The sequence below is a fragment of the Pteropus medius genome, unplaced genomic scaffold, assembly GCF_902729225.1.
Source record: "Pteropus medius unplaced genomic scaffold, Ma_sr-lr_union100, whole genome shotgun sequence".
NCBI classification, from domain to species: domain Eukaryota; kingdom Metazoa; phylum Chordata; class Mammalia; order Chiroptera; family Pteropodidae; genus Pteropus; species Pteropus medius.
Window position 1 is genome coordinate 14,770,518 of NW_024340699.1, and position 17,572 is coordinate 14,788,089.

General features: G+C 49.1%; 1 protein-coding gene across 1 annotated transcript in view; it reads right to left on the reverse strand.

The window, feature by feature from the left end:
* SDK1 (sidekick cell adhesion molecule 1) overlaps positions 1 to 13,092 on the reverse strand; it is a 384,821-nt gene extending 371,729 nt beyond the window's left edge. The window contains exons 1-2 of the mRNA XM_039878899.1: positions 13,073 to 13,092; positions 439 to 598 (exon numbers count right to left, since the gene is read on the reverse strand). Coding sequence (XP_039734833.1) covers positions 439 to 482 — 44 coding nt within the window. The 5' untranslated portion in view covers positions 483 to 598; positions 13,073 to 13,092. The remainder of the gene's footprint in view (positions 1 to 438; positions 599 to 13,072) is intronic.
* Positions 13,093 to 17,572: the final 4,480 nt, after the last annotated feature.

Sequence of the window (17,572 nt, forward strand, 5' to 3'; positions counted from 1 at the left end):
CCCCCCTCCCGGGGTCCGTTCTCCCAGGGTCCCGCCTCCATCCAGCCCTGCGACTCAGCCAGGGGAGACCCCGCTGCCGGCTCAGAGCTGCAGGTGCTACTGGCCCAAGGACCTCCACTTACACGTGACGCCCCTCAGAGGAGAGCGACCCTGGGGCTGTTGTTTGCATCCCTCTGCAACGACAGCTTTTTTGGTCTGGAAATGTCATTAATGGACTGTTTTGCAAATATAATGATAGACTTCCTAGGTGTGAATACGACCTGTAGCAGAACAGTAAATCCCATTCTAAGCACACGTTTGAAACTACTCCTTTAACCCCTGATGCGTTCGAAATTCAACCCAATATTTTCACCCCTTGTGCTACTGCGGTCAACAAAGCAAATACTCTAAACACATGGTCGGCCTGAAACGGAACCTCATTTGCGAGCGGTCACTTACGTGTACTCGCTGGCATAGGTGGTGAGCTCGCTGTCATTGTGCATCCACTTGAACTCCAGGGGCCAGCTCCCCTCCGCAAGGCAAGTGAGAACCAGGCGGTTCCCTTCCAGGTGAGTCTGTGGCAGACCTGGCTCCGTTTTGAAATATGGCACGACGTCATCTGAAACATTAAGAAAACATAACCAAATGGAGTACACGCGAAGATGGCATTCATCCAGTTAATCGCTAATTTAAACAGACTTGATTTTAAAAAGTAGAAATGATGGCTCTTTGGCGCAAGGAAGTAGCAAGTAACCCTTGAGCCCCTGGAAACGTACAATCCCCTCGATAATGTTTCAAAGGCGGAAAGCTCGCTGATGGCACCATTCAAAGGCATCTGCCAAGTTCAGCCAAGCTATTTCCACTTTCAAAACACTTCCTTACTGAAGGAGCACACTGGGCAACCTCTGCTCATGCGAGCTGGGTCGCAGGCACTAGAGTCTCAAAGTGACGAGAACGCTCTATTCCTGGGCTCTGCACACGACCTTCGTTGCTTAGAAAAGGGAACCAGGATGAGCAAGGTCGACCCAGACGCGTAAACGACATGCGTCATGATCCGCTTTCATTTCCCACGCTCCGTCTCTTTCAGTGACTTTCCATGGGCCCCCAAACTGGAAAGCTGCGTGCGCTCCCACAAAGGAATACGATGTGGCAACGGGCGTGAACCAGCGGCCGCTGCACACACTGGCGACAGCACCGCCAAAGCTCACGCACATCCGCGAGTGGAAGAAACCGGACAGAAAGATGTCTACGGCACGTGCCTCCCCACGAAACTGCACGAGGTTCAAAGCCAAGCGAAACTCGTCTGCGGTTTAGAGGTCAGGCTGAGCGTTCCCTCCGGGACTGGGGTGGGGTGGGGATGAGGAGTAACAGGGCCACTTAGGGAAGTCAGGTCAAGATCGATTTCTGTATGGTTACAGGGGGCATTTTGTGAAAACGCACAGAAAATCACTCTATGATTTTTAGTTTGTTTTAATTTGTACTATATGTAATTTGTGCAATTTTCATATGCTTGCTTTCGTAACTTAAAAAAGTAGATATAGGCAGGGCTTCTAGTTCTAGCTCTATCACTAATGAGCCACATGACTCTGATTCTATTTCTTCATCGGTAAAATAAACAGAATGAGATGACGTATTTTCCTAATAAAATCCCCACAGCACCCTGCATTGTGAGCTTCCTGCTATCCTTCAGGCCTCCTACTCTCTCGGGGCACACTAACCCTCAGCCACGCTCAGATTCTTAACCCTGAGGCCAGGCCCGGCCCTTCCCCACCTGGCCGCTCCTGCCCACCTGGTGCTGCTGACCGGTCCCGCCCTTCCGGTTACCGAAGCTCCTCCCCGACACGCCCTGACTGCACCTGTCAGACCTGGAAATTAAACGAACTCTGTGCATTCCCAGCACCTAGAACAATGCCATGAGATTCTGAATAGGTGAGTGGATAAGTACATTAACACAAGTAACAGCAACAGCGAGGATTCAGTGAGTACTTCCTTTGTGCTGGAAACTGTTCTAAGTGGTTTATATGTATTACTTTATTTAATTCTCACAAGCCCTACGAAATAGAGGCCATTGTCATACCCGTTTCACAGATGGGAAAAGAGAGGCACAGGGAAACTAAGTGACTTGCTCAAGGCTGCCCAGAGTAAGTGGTAAAACTTTGAGTTAAAACTTGGATGATCTGTTCCAGGACCTACCAATTCTGTATAACTCTAAATGTCACAGCTCTCTCACTAAGGGAACTCTCTGCTCAAGAGCCCATAACTTTACCACAAATTTTTGACAAATTTGTGGAATTACTTAACTGAACTTTTAGATTAAATTACTATATTTTTTAAAACAAATTAAGCCTCAAACAGCATATTAACACTGTTAAAACTGCAACTGTGTTTTTACCTTAAAGTATCATACGTACAGCTGGTTCCTTTTGGACTACACAGAATTCGGATAGGTGGAGTTGATTTCACCATTGTGGTCTTTACTGGTATAATGATAACGCGACATTACCAACGCCCTCCTAGCGTTTGTTCAGATAAATGAATGTTAGGTTGCGCCGGTAAGAGGCCGTGACGCCACGCGGGAGCTAAGAGCGGAAAGGTCGGTGGGATCAGACCCTCCGATCGCACCGTGTGCCGAGGCCCTGAGGCGCGCGGACCCCGGCAAGCACTAACGGCAGCTCCGCGGGAGCGGGAAAGCGGGCGGGAGCAGCTGAGCCAGGCCTGGGCTGCATCGGTTCCCACGCCACCCTGTGTGATTTTGAGTGTGAGTTTCGTCACACTCACAAGTGTTCCCGTGTGAATCACAAATGACACGGCCATCCCAGTCACAGGCCTTCGTCCACAGTACTGCCGGTATTGTGGTGACGGTGACGGTGACGGCGAGCTCTTATTGAGAGGGGACAGCAGCAGGCCTCTGGCGGAGCCGTGTCGGTAGGAGCTGGTTCTGGCTGCTGTGTGAAGAGCAGACCAGTCAGGCCACCGCAGTGACCCGGGCAAATGCTCTACAAAGTGACACGGGCTCGGCCAAAGTAACAAGAGTGATGGTGGCGGTGGAGAGAAACGGGTGGCTTCAGAACGATCCTTAGGTAGCCGAAGATTCAGGGACGGACTGAACACGGGGGAGGGGGAGGGAGGTGTCAAGGAGGGATCCCAGGTCGCTGAATGGCACAATCTTCTGCTCAATGAACACGTCCTGTGATCAGCGACGGGAGCGAGCGAGCGCAAAGTACATTGCTGTCCCATAAGAGGCTGTGGTCTAGGCCGGACGCAGGACTGGCAACGGCGAAGTGTTAGGTGTCGTGACCGAAATACACGTAAGTCAAGGGCAGGGGCACTCAGCGCTTGTCCTGATCCAAGAGCTCCACCTGCCTCTGCCGCCCGTCACGTGTTCCAAGCTGCATCTCAAGTGCATCTGTAGGTTTTGGTTATCAACGGTGTGTCCATTCCCTTTTGCTTTGTACTTTGGCTAAGCCATCCACTCTCACGACCCAGGTGGTCCGATAAAGCTGAATCGCGATGGCTGTAGCTTTGCCACCTCGGGACTGACTGAGCTGCGGGCTTTATTAATGTCCTGCCTGCCATTTGGACTATGCTCAACAATAGAAAAAGAAATGCCACTTCATATGGTTTCAGTGTCCTACAAGAATAAATCATAAGAAATACACATTTTCGAAAGAAAAATACTTCGAGATACTCAAGAATTTGAATTTGGTTTTACAACTGACAGCCTCATCAATTTAATATATTATATGATGGCTTCGAATGTAAACAAAGCCATAACTCATTTTTTCACAGACTTCACCGTTTGCTAAACGTGCCTGCACGATGCAGGAATGACGCTGGGCCCTGCGATCTAGCAGGAGAAATCTTCATAAAGAATGGCGTCGCCTAGCCGGCAAGCAAACATCTCGTGACGTGGATGACGGCGGAATTATGTTAGCGCAGACGCCAACGTTCACATCAGCAGGAAGGGCGGGCAGAAACGGCAGTGCTCAGTAATCTCGAGCATCTACGTTGACATTGTGACCACAGAGTTTTAACAGAGGTGGGTCAGTGTGCAGAGTCACAGCTACCTCTCCGAGCCCAGCACTGTTCGCCACTGACTGACGCACACACAGGAGGTCGTGAAATTGAAAGAGGCATAAAAGTAGGAAAAGGCAAAAGCTTCGCGGAGAGAGAGCCAGAAGGATGAGTATTCAGGTTGCCACGGGCCCCGCGGAGGCGTGAGGTCTTCACGAGCCTTAAATGGGACAGACGGAGGTTTGAAAAGATCCACAGAGACACGATGATGTCTGGGGTAAGAGTGCCCAACTCCGACCCGGGGGAGAGCCAGCGTCCGCCTGACGCTCTGAGAGGTGTGTGCGCGTGTGCGTGTTTTCCCAAATAATAACTAACAGATTTCCCCTCCCTTAAGAAAAGCAGGTAGAGATTAAATATGCGTCTGTAGTCTCACTATGAACATTATAAGACCCTGGAATGAATGACTAAGGAAAACTGAAATTTCCATTTTCATATACTTTTAAACAGAACATCAGTCATTTACGAAGAAGAAAAGGCTCATCTGTCTGGATGGCACAGATTTAAGGTCCATCCAGAGGACAGGGACGGACTTAATGTTCTCTCTAGACGACATCGTAATTTTATGACATACAAGTCACTCCCCAAAATGGACTTTTAAGGTTTTTGACTATGACATAAATGCATTTCCCTTTACCGTATGTCCTAGGCGCAAGTAGCTTCTGCTCATGTAGGAAGGACCCGCGCGCGACCCACTCGCCACAGTAAGGATCACGGCTGGTGGGGCCGAGGATGCGACACCCTGAGGCAGAGCCTGCCCGCGGTTCCAAGCTTCTCCCAGGAGGAGGGGGACACGAGTGGGTTCTCGCTCTCTGCTCCGCAACAGGAATTGGAAACCCTTTCTTGGCAGGATGGGTAGGAATCAAGCATGAGCTGCCGAGAAAGTCAGACGCAGGCTGTCTCTGACTCTGCCAAGGAGAGCACTCCGGCGGGGCGCCCCCACGTGTTCGCTAGCTCCCCGCTTCTCCTCCACTGTGAAGTGCTGAGGGCTGAAGAAATCATCGCCTCTGCTTAGCAGAGGACGCAACTGTGCCGCAGACAAGGGGGTCTAAAGCCACGAGCCCCAGCTCTTCTGGAAGGTGACGACGAAGTTTACTACGCACCTGGCAGCAGGGGAGGCCTGCAGGAAGGAGCAGGGACCGCAGCGTGAACGGAGCCATCCGCCGGGGGCAGGACGGGCGAGCGCGGGGCTCCGCCTTCCTGGGAGCGGGATTTCCCAGGCGACTAATCTCGTGGTCTAAACCACGAATCTTCCTTTCAAAACTTCTTTTATATCAAATTCAAACACTTTCATGCCCCAATCTTATAAATTTACCACTGACAAAAAAGTTTCATTTTTCAAATCCCAGGGAGAAACAAAAGCACGAGGCATAACGTATCATTTGTGAACAGCCCTTAGGAAAAATATGGGGAGAAGATCCTCTTCGCGTCAACGCAGCTTTGAAATTTCAGGGGCCGGCGGGTGGGTGTGCACAGCTACGGAGCCAGGCATGAGTCTCGCGGCGTGTTCTGCTTTTTCCGTAATGGTAATATTAATCTTTTTAAAGAAAACAGTGGTCCATTTCAAGTAGATTTCCGAGGTAAGATTGAAATGTGATTAGAGACTTTCTATAGTAAAACGCACAGATGGGGCAAGGCGCCCCCGCAATGCTGCGGGGTAACCCTAGAAGACAGCAAAGTCCTCTGTGCCTGGGCCAGCCAGGCCGCTGGGAGCTGCACTTTCTGAGAGCACCCTGCGAGCTCTTCGGGGGTTAAAGCTCAAATGGAGGGGGAGGGGAGAAGAAGGGGCTCCTCTGTGAGGGCCACGAGCCCAGGAGCAGGTGTCCCCACGCGGTCCGGCTCCGGCTCTGTGCCGGGCACGGCGTGGGCCGGAGATCCGGTCGTGGCCACTCTGAGCGCGTTGTCCCCCCGCCCCGTGGCCCTGACCTCCTCAGTCTTCGCGGGGCGCGCGGGGCTCCCGCTCCACGGGCCTCCAGCACCGCGTCTCCCGCCCGGCTCGGGCACATGGGTCCCCGCCCTGAGCAGCCGCAGCCCCGGACGCCAGGGCCCTCCCCGGGGTTCGCGGGGTCCTCCGTGGCTGGGGTGTCCCGTACCGGCCCGAGGACGCTGAAGGGGCTCAGGGCCCAGGGCGCCTGACCCAGCGGGCTTCCCGGCCGAGGCTCCGGGGCCTCGCGGAGACCTGATGCCCGGGGCCACCTTCATGCTGCTTCTCCAAAGGCTTCTGGGGGCTTCCTAAAGAAAGGTCCCATCCTCTGTGACACTTGAGAAACTTTCAGATAAGCGCCCTCCTCCATTCCAGGTACACGTGGACGGTCGCGGGCCGGCCTGGCGGGCTGTGCCGCGGAAGCTGCGGGTGCTGCAGGAACCCCTGGCCCCCCGCGGGCCTCGGAGGGGGACCCCCGAGCACCCACTGCGCCGGCAGGTCGGGGACAGACCGGTCACCCTCCTCCGCCCGCAGCCGGGAGCGAGAACGCGCGAGGAAGCTTGCGCGGCCCCGCGCTGGACCTCGGCGGCGGCGTCCTGTTCCATCCGGGCCTGACCAGGGGGCCTGGGGTTTCCTGCGAGGGCGGCCAGGTCTGGACCCGGCACGCAGGAGGCCCCGAGAGTCCCACTCAGCAGCCCTGGGAACAGTCTGCGAGGCCCTCCAACCGCGGAGTCAAACTGATTATCTCTGTTTTCTCTGAAATCGATGCGAATTAACAGCATATTTAAGGGAACTCATGGGGGGGGGACCTCCCCTTCCAGCATTTTCCCCTAAGAAACCACTCAGGCTTTCCGCGAGATTAATCTGCAGTGAGGCTGATTACCGTAGGGCCAGAAATGGTTGTATTTACGTACTGGTTTGATCCTGCTCTGTGCTAATCTACCTCAGCATATAAAATAATAATAAGAGGCAGTGGGATAAAAGCAATTCCCCTATTTCTCCGCTATTTTATTTCAAAGTAGCATCGCACTAAATTGTCATCTCTGTGGCGTGCAGTGAGAAAGTATGTCCAACCAAAATAAAAGGACTGTTGTCAGAAATAACCAACGTTTTTATAGAATATGGCTCAATATTTCTTTCAAATATTGCTTCAGATAACCCTAAAAATCCAACTCAGATTAAATAAAAGTCCAAGGCATCCAAGAAATGAAACTCAGGTGAGACTGACCTTTCCCTGCTTAGATGTGTAGCGGCAAGTTTGTCACATATGTGCTGATATAAAAACCGGTACTCAAAAGAGACACAAATGGTGAATATTTCATTTTAGACCAAGAAAATCGCATTCGGAAAGAACTTAAGGATATTTAAGTTCATGCAGATAAAGCCTATTGATTTTAGCGGTTATGAACCACAATGGCTTCTCACAGAGAAGCTCTCACACATGATGGCAGCTCAGGGGAATGGCCTGGGTTCGAATCCCAGCGCCACCCTTGTGAGCGCTGTGCACTCGGCTAACAGCTGCCCACGCTCCGGCTTCCCACTCAGCAGATCAGTGAGACCAGCTTCCTGGTGTCAAGACTTCCTTACCACTTAAAAAATAAATTATCGATCACCCCAAATTTCTTGTTGGTATGAGTTATGTCTTTATCATATTAGAGAGTAAAACTGAGAACTCTTGAAATATTTCTTAATTCATTGAAAAATAATAACATTAAAAGTTATTACATGTTATCACAAAACATGTACTTACGAAAAATAACTATCATGCTGAAAAAATATATTAAAAAGAGTGGCACGCATACATTTTTTCAAACTTCTTCAATGTCTGGCTTAATAAAAGACAACCAGATTTTCATATATGCTTTTGCATTTACTCTCTTGAAATTATGTTGTTTCAGTCGAAGGATATGAAATAATCCAGCCTCCCACAGACATGGAGTTGGAAAGGGAGGCATATTTCTACAGCCTTTTCAGGTAACTGTGACTATTCTTGAGGCTGCACTAAAGATCAGCGACAACGTAGAATCTGAACCTCTATGGTGAAATTTTGGTCCTTTTTTACATTCACGTTCTTTGGCCTGTCTCACGCTGTGGACGGACCTTTTACATACGCAGGACTTTGTGGGTTCGCTGCCTCGTGCAGGTCTTCCAAATGTTGATGTGTTTCATCACGCAGTATAAAAATATCGCATGTGAATATCGTTACCGATCTCAGCGGAAAAGTCCTGAAATAATGGGAAACCGTCGAGCTCACAGCGGCACACAGATTTCCAAAATTCTAATTTGTACTTACAGCTCGATTTTTATTATTAGCAACAAATACTGTCAATTGTTTTCGATGTTGTAACATTATTTTGACTATTTTCAAGAAAATGCTGCCAAATACCCAAGTCTGAATACCCATGTTTGTCTGTTAGTCACTACCTCAAGTAAAAACGGAGAACCACGACAAAAGCAGCTGTTCAGCTCACAGTTCGAACAACCTCACAAAGACTTGGCCTCGAGACAACTGTCATATTTCAATATGCTGCCAGGAGGGTTTTATGTAACTCGCATTTTCAATACGGAACATTAAAAAGGCATGCAGTAGAGTCAACATTCAGTAACATTAATTATTTTGCCGACTTCATCGAGGATAGTAAGGGTATTGAATTTCTTTTACTCGCAGGTGCGTACCACGCCAACCAGCACAGTCCGGCACCACTGCCAACAGTACACCTGCTCGAGGCCCAGGAGTCTCCTCATGATTGCTTTTAAATTATCAACACAGGGAAAAAGCAAAAACGTCTTAGTATTATTATAAAATACGTTAGACCTCTTGGGCCCCCTGACAGAGTCTCAGTGTCAAGAACTACAAGGGACCCTTGGAACACACTTTGAGAACTGCCACCTAGACCGCTGTCACGGGATTAAACTGGCTAATGTATTCGAAGTGCTCGGCACAGCCCCAGGCACAGAAGCTCAGCCTGCGCATCGGGTTTTCTTAAAGCGTGCTGTCCTAGAATAAAATTGCGTCTTCCCACAGAATGGTGAATCTTGAACTTCATTCAAAACACATTTACTTTTGGCTTTCTAAATAATACGCACGAATCAGGTTACAGTCTTAAACGTGACTATTAAGCCAAAGAAGTCGTTCAATTTAAAGAAAAACAGGTGTTCGCATTTTCCATTGTTTCAGAATTCCAGAGAAGTCTAAATATTGATTTAATTATTTGTGCTTTCGTTCAATAACTATTTATTACATGGCACCCCATCTATGAGCTAGGAATACAGATGTGGATTAAAAAACAATATAAATCACATCTTAATGGAGTTTATATTCTAGTTAAGGGGGATAAACAGTAAACAAAGAAAATATATAGAACAGTGTGTTTTGCTAAAGCTCTTGTTTCTTTTATCTGAATTATGTCATTTGTGGTTGACAAGTCAGAAACTAATACTGGTATGACAGGAAAGTCACATGATTTTTCCCCAGCATATTAATATTATAATGTGATCAGAGGCAATCTTTAACATTTGTTCAAAAGTCAGCCTGAAAACTAAATTATCGGCAACAACCATAACAACAAACAAAACTACCCTAAACTTAAAGACGTAGCGTCCTGAGTTCAGTGCAAGTGCCGCCTGGTTTAGGGGCTTCGAGAGCCACTGCACTTCCCAGGACCGACGCCACTGAGAAGCTACCAGCGCCGAGGAATGAGCTGCCCGTTACCAGGACAGAAAATCGATGGAGAAAGTTACCGGGAGGATTAAGTATCCAGTGTCCTGGTTGCAAAGTTCCACGGGTTTTGGGTGGTCTCCCCTAACACGAGTTCCCCCATGAGCTCTATTATTTGAGTGTATGATTTTTAGGAAGAAGAATAAGAAAAACGCCTGTGTGTAAGACAGCAAAAATTGTTACAGAAAAGCTTGAGAAAGAGGAACCGGGAACCGGGGAATGGGCGGCTGCGACCGCCAGGGCGGGGAGGAGCGTTCGAGCCGGAGCCGGAGGAGGCGGAGGAGCCGCACGCCGGCCCTGGGAAGAGCGCCCCCTGCAGGACGGGAAGCGCCGGCCCCGAGGGCGCCGGCCCGGGGCGCCCAGGAGCGCTGGGAGGGCCGACCCGGGCTTCTTCTAACACCTTCTTTCTCTAGCGTGCTTTATTGTAAGAACACAGCACGTAACGCATACACAGGATACGCTTACTTGGCTGTTTGCATTATCGGTAAGGCGTCCAATCAACAGTAGGCTCCTAGTGGTTAAGATTTTAGAGACTCAAAAGTTATGTGCGGATTTTGGCTATAATCTATCAGTTGAAGCAGAAAAAGCATTTGACAAAATCCAAGACCCGTTCATGACTAAAACAGCAACAACGAATGAACAAAAACACACAGCTCTCACCAAACTGGGAAGAGAGAGGAACTTCCTCGACTTTTTAAAGAGCATCTACCAAAAACCCACATTTAATAATATCATGCCAAACACTTAAAAACTGAATGATTTCCCCTAAACTTCATAACCAAAGGTATCTGCTCTCACACTGCTATTTGAGGTCTCGCCACTGCAATAAGGAAGGACAAAGATTTAAAAGACCTACATATGGGAAGAGAAGAAATAAAATTGTCTCTATGGGTAGGTGACATGATTACAGGAAAGCCCGAAGAAGCGACACGCACACGCAGCTCTCCTAGAAGTAAATAAGTGAGTTCGGTAAGGTTGGACGATACAAGATCGACATACAGAGTCGATCGCATTTCTATAAATTAACAATGAGCATGTAAAAACTAAAATTAAATGTATAATACATCTATAATCACTGTAAATAAAATACTTGGGTAAAAATTTTTTTTAGAATATCAAAAGACCTAAACGAATGTTTAGGGACATATACCATGTTCATAGACTGGAAGAGTCAACGTAGTGAAGATGTCGGTTCTATGCAAACAGACATACAAGGCTAATGTAGTTTCTGTTAAAATGCCAGCGAGATTTTTGGTAGATACGCACAGGATTATTTCAGAATTTAAATGGAAAGGCGAAGAACGAGAATATGTCAAACAATTCTGAAAAAGAGGAATAAAGTGAGAGGACTCGCTCTTCCCGATTCCCAGACTCATTACATAGCTACAGTGCAGCGTCGGCAGAGAGACAGGTGCTTTAGATCAGAGAAACGGAAGACAGAATCGATAAAAAGCCCAACACGAGGACAGCCGACTGACTTTTGACAGAGGCGAAAAGCAAAACGGAGGATGGACAGCCTTTAAAACAAGTGACACCGAAGCAACTGAACACCCAGAAGATGATGATGATGATGATGATGATAATAATAATAATAATAATAATAAACCTGTACCTAAGCTTCATCCCTTACATAAAAATTAACTCAAAATGCATCACGGGTTTAGGTGTAAAACTGAAATTTTTAGAGAAAAAAAATAGGAGAAAACCTTTGGCATCTAGAGCTAGGCAGAGCAACTCAGACCCGACAGGAAACGCACAGCGCCTGACAGAAGCAAAAGGACAAGCTGAACCTTATCAAAAAGCTCGAGTTCCTACGAAGAGGACAGAAAGACAAGCAGAGATCAGGAGCTGACACATGCAAACCACGCATCTGAAGGACTAGACTCCAAAACGGTAAAGAACCCTCAACAGTCATCAGTACAAAACAAGCAATCCAAGCAGAAAACGGGCAAAAGATGTAAACAGAGATTTCGCTGACGAGCGTGTGCAGACGGAAAGCCACACATGAGAAGGTGTTCAACACCCGTGAGCACTGGAGAGCCGCAGAGACAAGACAAGCCCAGACTCACCGGCGCACCTGTCGAGATGGCCAGATTAGAAAACAGTGGCCATGCCGAGCGCTGACAACATAAAAACGTGAACACTGGATCACGCGGGCACTGGACTGCAAAGTGACACAGCCGCTCTGGGAAACGGTTGCTAGTTTCTGATAAAAGTGAGCACAGAAGTACCACCGGGCCCAGCAAGCCCAGCGACGGCGTTTCTCCCAGAGACATGAAGACAGGTACACACAGAAACCGGGACAGGTGTTAGCAGAGGCTGTAGGCCCCGCGGCCGAAAACGGGACACGGCCAGCTGTCCTTCCCGAGGGGACCCTTTCCACGAACTGTGGGTCACCAAGGTCCCTGAGTAAAGAAAAACTCGAGGACAGGCGGGGGTGGCCGGTGGCCCAGACGCAGGCGGAGCAGGACCGTTCCCAGTCGTCCGGGGGAGGTGGGGGAAGCAGGAGGTGGCAGGTGGGGCCATGTTCCCCAGAAGTCCCCGTCCGCACTGGGGAGGGAGACCAGGCCGCCGCTGGGGGGTCGGAAGGAGAAGGCCACGTGCCTTCCAAGACGCCTGAGGTCTCGGAGCACAGACGCATCACCTCCCCCGCGTGCTCTTGTTTGTGTCAGGACGTGAGCCGTCAGGTGGACGAGACTCTAAAGTCGCACCCGACCCCGAGCTTTGGTCACAGACGTCAGGCGACGCACCATCTCCCCAGCAGCGCGACAGGGGCGGGTCTCTGTGCTGCGCCCCCCGGAAGAGCCAGCGCAGCCCCACCTGGCACGCGTCTCGACATTTTTACAGATATCCGTCTTCCCAGGGACGCGTCTCAGCTCCCCTACTCCCAGACTCCGGATCACTCGTCCCCATCAGCCACTTCCCACCTTCACCCCAAGGATATCCGTAAGGGATGCACTGAAAGCCCTACGCCGAAGCAGTGATGCTTCAAAGCCGCACGGCCAACGTACTTTCCAGCTGTCAGATAACATGTTTAAGATGTGGCAATCTAAGCTATTTCGGGAGTTGCAATTTAGCCACGTTCTTTGCGGAAAGCGGTGACATTTACCCGAACGGGGCTCCCACAGCGGGAGTCCCCAGGCTCGTCAGCCTGCTGTGCGTGGTACGATGGCATGCAGAGGATCGTCTGGTAGCGGTTCCGAAGGAAACACAACAGCAAGATCAGAAAACAGAGGACGAAATCCAGCCCAGGGAGAAATAAACAACCTTCACTGGGCAGGATTCAGCAGCGGCGAGACACACACGGCATCATTAAAATGTCACAAGAATGACCAGGAGGTAGAGAGGAAGCAAAGGGCGGGAGATGGAATTATAATTACCTGGACTGTTATTAAAAGACGCAAAACAGAAGGCAGTTTCTCAAACGTGCCAGGCTTCAACCTTGAACGCTCCTTCTGGTTCTGCAAGGGCTCTGTTATTCTCAAATGTCTGAGTGTAAGGGGGAGGACAGCAATTATATTTTTAAATGGCATGTAATATTTTTACGATAGCTGACATTTTATAGTAAGACATCATTTTGATTTCAAACTGTTGGGTGATTCTTATAATGACTTGAGAAGCTCTAAGGAAATAAAGTACCAGCAGGTGGTCAGTCAACTACTAAGAAATTCCTCACTCCACAGGCAGTAATCAGGTTGAAATACTTCCTCCATTACTTCCAAAAATAGAGCAGATAGTGATACATAGGCCTTTCCAATTTCAACACTGTAATATCTACATATGGTAAAAATACCTTCGTTTGTTTCTACGTAGAGCTATCGATAGCCTTGTTTGTAATCTGTATCAGGGCCTCTACGAAGAGTAGCTTTTGGGGGAAATTTATTTAAATCAGTACCCCTCAAACTTTGGACCCCATATTCCAGGCTCGCTAAATCTGATCCTTATATGTCTACAAAAATTTGAGAATCACCGATTTAAAGATTTTCCTCCCTTGGGACAAATTTTGCAAACATTTTTAAAGTGAGCTTCGTGTCTGAAATACAAAAGCGACAATGTATGTACGCCCTATTGTGTGCGCACACGCACACACACGCACACCAAGATGGTGGATAGCTTCCAGCAGCTGCAGCCCCATCAGGCACAATAACCCCTTTCCACCCTCAGTGCACAGTAGGCCCACCACAAATTCTACCCAGAAAAACACCAAAAAGCCACCTGGCGCACGTTCTTCCAAAGGAGGAAGCTCAGCCATTACTGCGATTTGTTTTTCTGAATGTCAGTATGAGCAGCCAGCGCAAAATATTTCTTTAATTTTATGACTTTCACAACGTACCCAATGCCAAGGCCTCTGGGCAGACACATAAAGGACATCCAGAAAAGAATTAATAACGTAAGGCCTCCCCTAGGTGGCCAGCGATCCTCCCCACGTCCATCGGATGAAAGTACTGAATTATCGGCGAGGTCCTGCCATACCCCGCAGGCTCAGAACAGTTTTAAAAGGGTCTGTCGGGAGGTTTCAGAAACCGAGGTCCTGGCACTCGGTATTATGATGCTGCGGAAGGAATAGGGTAATCTGCTCAGTAACTGCCGTCTGAAACATAAAACCTTAAAGATAAAGGTCAACACTGTGAATTACCTGGAAGTTGATCGGAGCTGTCTCACTCAGCACAGTACAACCCTACAGTCAAAATGCTAAAACACGGAAATCTGCCTATAAAAAATCCCCAAATATAATTAAAGAGCTAGCGTAATTCAAAAAAAAAAAAGTGGCTCTTAACTTTAGATGCATATCGGGGTCCCCGGGGAGTTTTTAGAATGCTGATATGCAGGCCACCCCCAGGGCAAGGCCCAGGCATCAGCCGCTTCCGTTTCCCTTGGGGGTCCCATGTGTGCCTAAGGGTGACAGCTACCGAAACTCCCCCAAAATACGTTTAGACCGTCGATTCTAATCAATAGAGTTTGGCTGCATAAAGCAAGAAGTTACTGTGATTTAGTGATTTCAAACTTATTAGTATTCATTTTTTAGATGTCAAACAGAATATTCTCAGTTGTCAACTCGCTTTTTGGTATAATTTACTTCATTACTTTTATTACCTAATTTGAAAATAATAAATCTTTCTTCTGGAGTTTGATTATCCAATTTATCCGTAATCTGCTTTCTCTGTTGGTTATTTTGTCAATGGCATTATTTATTCACACTTCAGTCAAAAGAAAGGCCGAGGAGAGGAGGTCTTTAGTTCTTTACTTTGAACCAACTCGAACTCAAGAAAGACTATATATGTTTCTACTTCCAATCCACTAAAATCCACCTTTTCCTCGGGAGCGCCCACAGAAGAACAAGCGACACGCGTGCCCTCAGAGGTCAGGAGAACAACCCGCAGCCACCTGCCACGGGCTGTGCGTTGCGATGTCAGTTTTCAATATTGTGACTCCTTGCACAGTTTACCCTCGACCCCGTGTTTATATTTACACTAACATGAAAACAAAATTTCTACTGTCTGTGACTGTCGTGCACCTCCTGACTCAGCACCAGCCAACGAGCTCAGGAGGCATCCGGTTCTGGTTGAGGGGGGCTGTGATGAGCGCAAAGCTTGAGAGTTTGGGTCGCTGAAGGTTCCATTTACGCGCACTTTCCATACTGCCCAGACGGCACGGCTATTCGAGGCGCTATTATGTAAGTAACACCATGCTGGGTTCGAGACTAACGGCCACGGCAGCCGACACTAACGACACGCGTGCGAAGCGAAAGACGACGCGCGGGGACACTGGGCTGTGGAGACGGTGCTGGTGATGGACCACGCAACTGTGGGATCGAGTTCCTTATCCTTCCGAGTCCGCTTCCACAGCTGTAGAATGGGGTCATGACTTCTGCCCCCCGCCCCCAGAGTTGCAAGAATTAAATGCGTTAGTATCTGTGTGACGGCCCTTGGCTAACGGCGATACACATTTACCCCTGGCCCTCATGTCCGACTTGACTGTTCCATGGCAAGAAACTAAAATCTCAAAGGAGAAGGAAGCTTCTTTTGTAGCAAAAGACAATTTTGCAATCGTCTTTGATGAGCAGAAGCCACGTAAAAACGCCGATGAAGAGAAAGAGAGCGAATCAAATACACACTTTGATTCTTTAATTTCTTTTATTTGGATCATCCAAAACAGTGGTCCGAAGGAACGTCGCTTTTTTCTCAAGTTTCTCACATCTAATAAATGACTTGATTCTAGAACACAGCAGGAAGACACTGAACCAACCCCAAACAGATGCTGAGAAAACTTGATCAATCTAAAATGAATAATTCAGTCAGTGCGGTGTTCAAAAGGTTTCGCTAAATCTTTTTCAACATCCCTCTCACACTGAACAGGAAGCCTCTGACCGCGAAGGCTTTGTCAGCTCAGCAGTGAACCTGCGAACACACACTCAGTGCCCCAGGACTCGGCACCTGTCTAGCGCCTTTGTCATCCTCGGTCACAGAAGAAAAACCAAAGGCTTTGAGCCTGGGGTTTTCACAAGTTCATCTCCTTCGCCAGAAGCTTTCTGTCTGCGTGTTGCTTTGCTTTTTGTTTTTGTTTAGTAAGCTGCCATAACCTGCAGAACTATTCACTGCGGTCCGGTGTCACTTCATTGCGGGGATACATTTCGAGAAAGGCATCGCTAGGTGCTTCTGTCGTCGTAAGAGCATCAGAGGACGCGCGTTCAAAACCCCAGACGGGACGGCCCGGCGCGCACCCAGACAGCGTGGGAAGCCCGCCCCTCCTGAGCCGCAGACCCCTGCAGCACATCACCGACAGAACGACACAAGAGTAAGCGAAGGACGAGGGAACAGGAGGCGGTCGAGAGACGCGGCAAACGCAGGACGTGGAGGCCGCTGCCGGCGGAACGGGACGCAGGGTCCCACGGCAAACTTCTTCACAAGCAGGAAGAGCGCAGCGCAGGATAAAGAGCGCCGTGAACGCGAGAGCCAGAGCCAGAGCCAGAGCCGCCGCCGCCTGCTCCCGTCATCAAGTAGTGAGCACCGTGCGCGACCGCAGCGCCACACTTTCACAGGACGGCAGTGCGGGCGGCGCGCTCGCACCCGCGCCGCCGCAAACGTGGGGGTCTTGTGCTCTGTCCGGTGCTGTGATGGCTATGACCTCACTCGGCGGCAGGGATCCTGCAGCTCCACCGTGTCATGGGACCGCCGTCGTCCCCCCGCAGTGCGTCCTTGACCAAAGCGCCATTACGCAGCGCATGACCCACGGGTTCAGTCCTGAAACAATGTTCTCACGCACACAAACCTACCGCGTATCTGCAGTCACGATAAGTGCTGCTGAGACACGATGTTACCCTCGATGTTATAAACCCCAGTCGCCCTCTACACAAAGAACAGGTGTACTTTGCTTGAAGAAACCTTACATGCGACAGGCAAGTCGGATTGTGACCTGTCATGTAATCTATCTGTGACTCAGCTTCCCTGTCTGTACAAGGTGACTAAGAGTAAAGGACGTTTGGATTCTCACAGATTCACCCGGGTCCCTTTAAATGTCACCCATCCCTGGCACATGTGAAATGAGATTCCATTTGCAAAGAATTGATTTACCCGCAGCTTTTCAAGAGCAATTCTGTATTGGCATAGACATAAGTTTATTGGATCAATGAAGCATCCAACACATCCTTATTGAACATTCAGTACATGGAAAGCATTGTGTCCACTGCAGAGAACACAGGGAAGGGAGGGCCCTGCCCTGGAGATGCTCACAGCCCGGACGGGAAGATGGGTGCACGCACGCGGGAGCCAGGTCACAGCCCCAGCAAGGTCATGAGGTAACGTGTCACCTGAGTGGGCCACAGGATGCCCAGGTGGCAGGTTAAACACTGTTTCTGGGTGTGTCTGTGAGTGTTTTGGGAA